A 1,404-nucleotide genomic window follows, 5' to 3' on the forward strand; every position below is an offset into this window, starting at 1 on the left:
TAAGCCCAAGAGTTTGAGGTTGCTGTGAGCTGTGACACCATAGTACTCTACTGAGGGCGACATAATGAGACTCTATCTCAATAAAAAAAAAAAAAAGAAGAAGAAGAATTTAATGAAGGGACTATTTATGGAGGTGGGAGCAGTGTAAAAGGACCAAGAAGGGACATTGAGACACCTGGAGATTAGCAACAGTGGGAAACTTCTGGTCCTAAAGGGTCAAGGGGAGTTTCTTAGTCCATTATTTGTTACTATAATAGCATACTTAAAACTGGGCAATTTATAAAGAAAAGCTTATTTAGTTTACCATTCTGCAGGCTGGGAAGTTCAAGATCAGGTAGCTGCATCTGGCAAGGACCTTGTGCTACATCTAAACATGGTCATCAGAGAGAGACCAGGAAAGAAATACCTGATGTCTCTGTTTTCCCATCCTCTGATCACCTGTTGGTGGCTCCCACTGAACAAACCCAAGCGGAAGTGGCCAGCAAGCCCCCCAGGGCTCAGAGCAAGGACAACGACCAGGTTGGGGGTCTAAGGGCAAACAGAGTAATCAGCACAATTTCTGGGACAGGTACCGGATTCCAGAGTTTGCAGCTCAAACATGACTCTTGAAACTGTTACTGAAACTAGCACATGAACATTGGGTGGTAGGGTCTGCCCAGAGCACTGGAGCAGGGTGAGGCAAGGTAGGGCTTTGTCCCCATGGCTGTGTAGGAAAGCAGGTGCACACTCTGTACTGATTGAAAAGTCAGGCTCTGAGTCTGCAGACCTTCCTATGTCCTTTCCAGCACTCTCACAGTCAGGCCAGGGGCACGTGGAATTGCTACATCTCCATAGTAGGGAGGATTGAGGAACCTGGAAGACTCTCTAGAGGTGAGGGTGTCTTTCTCTCCTCCTTAGTGCCTCACTGTCCTCTTGGGGACTGGTGAATGGGTGATGCCCACACAGGCCCTAAAAGAAGACAGAGGACAATGCTTCTGCAGATAAAAAGACAAAGAATGAGAAGATCTTTCCTTCCCTCTGCACCCCCATGTCTGAGCCCCTATGTGTCCCTGCAGGTGTTGGGGGCAATCTGGTGGCAGTGCAGGCCAGCCGAATCTCCACCTTCCTGCACATGAATGGGATGCCAGGGGAGAACACTGAGCAAGCTCCTCGCCGCTGCCCCAGTCCTTGTACCACCTTCTTCAGTCCTGGTAATGGCAGATTCTCAGCCTTGCAAGCCCATTCCAGCCCTGGAGAGAGGGTGCCCACAATCAATGAACCTCACTTAAGAAAGAGCTGTGGCCCAGATCCACAGGGCCTCCTTCTCTGCTGAGCTGTGCCAGCTATTGTGGAGGCGGGAAGGGTATCTTTTCTTGGGACTCCCTGGGGGCTAGAGACCACTGGGCAGAGAGGTAGAGACAGTTA

General features: G+C 49.9%; 1 protein-coding gene across 1 annotated transcript in view; it reads left to right on the plus strand.

The window, feature by feature from the left end:
• Positions 1 to 1,404, plus strand: part of SLC41A1 (solute carrier family 41 member 1) — a 24,959-nt gene that overhangs the window by 16,208 nt on the left and 7,347 nt on the right. The window contains exon 9 of the mRNA XM_012806686.2: positions 1,056 to 1,190. Coding sequence (XP_012662140.1) covers positions 1,056 to 1,190 — 135 coding nt within the window. The remainder of the gene's footprint in view (positions 1 to 1,055; positions 1,191 to 1,404) is intronic.

The sequence above is a fragment of the Otolemur garnettii genome, unplaced genomic scaffold (assembly GCF_000181295.1).
Source record: "Otolemur garnettii isolate 467f Iridium unplaced genomic scaffold, OtoGar3 scaffold00055, whole genome shotgun sequence".
In the NCBI taxonomy this organism is placed as follows: domain Eukaryota; kingdom Metazoa; phylum Chordata; class Mammalia; order Primates; family Galagidae; genus Otolemur; species Otolemur garnettii.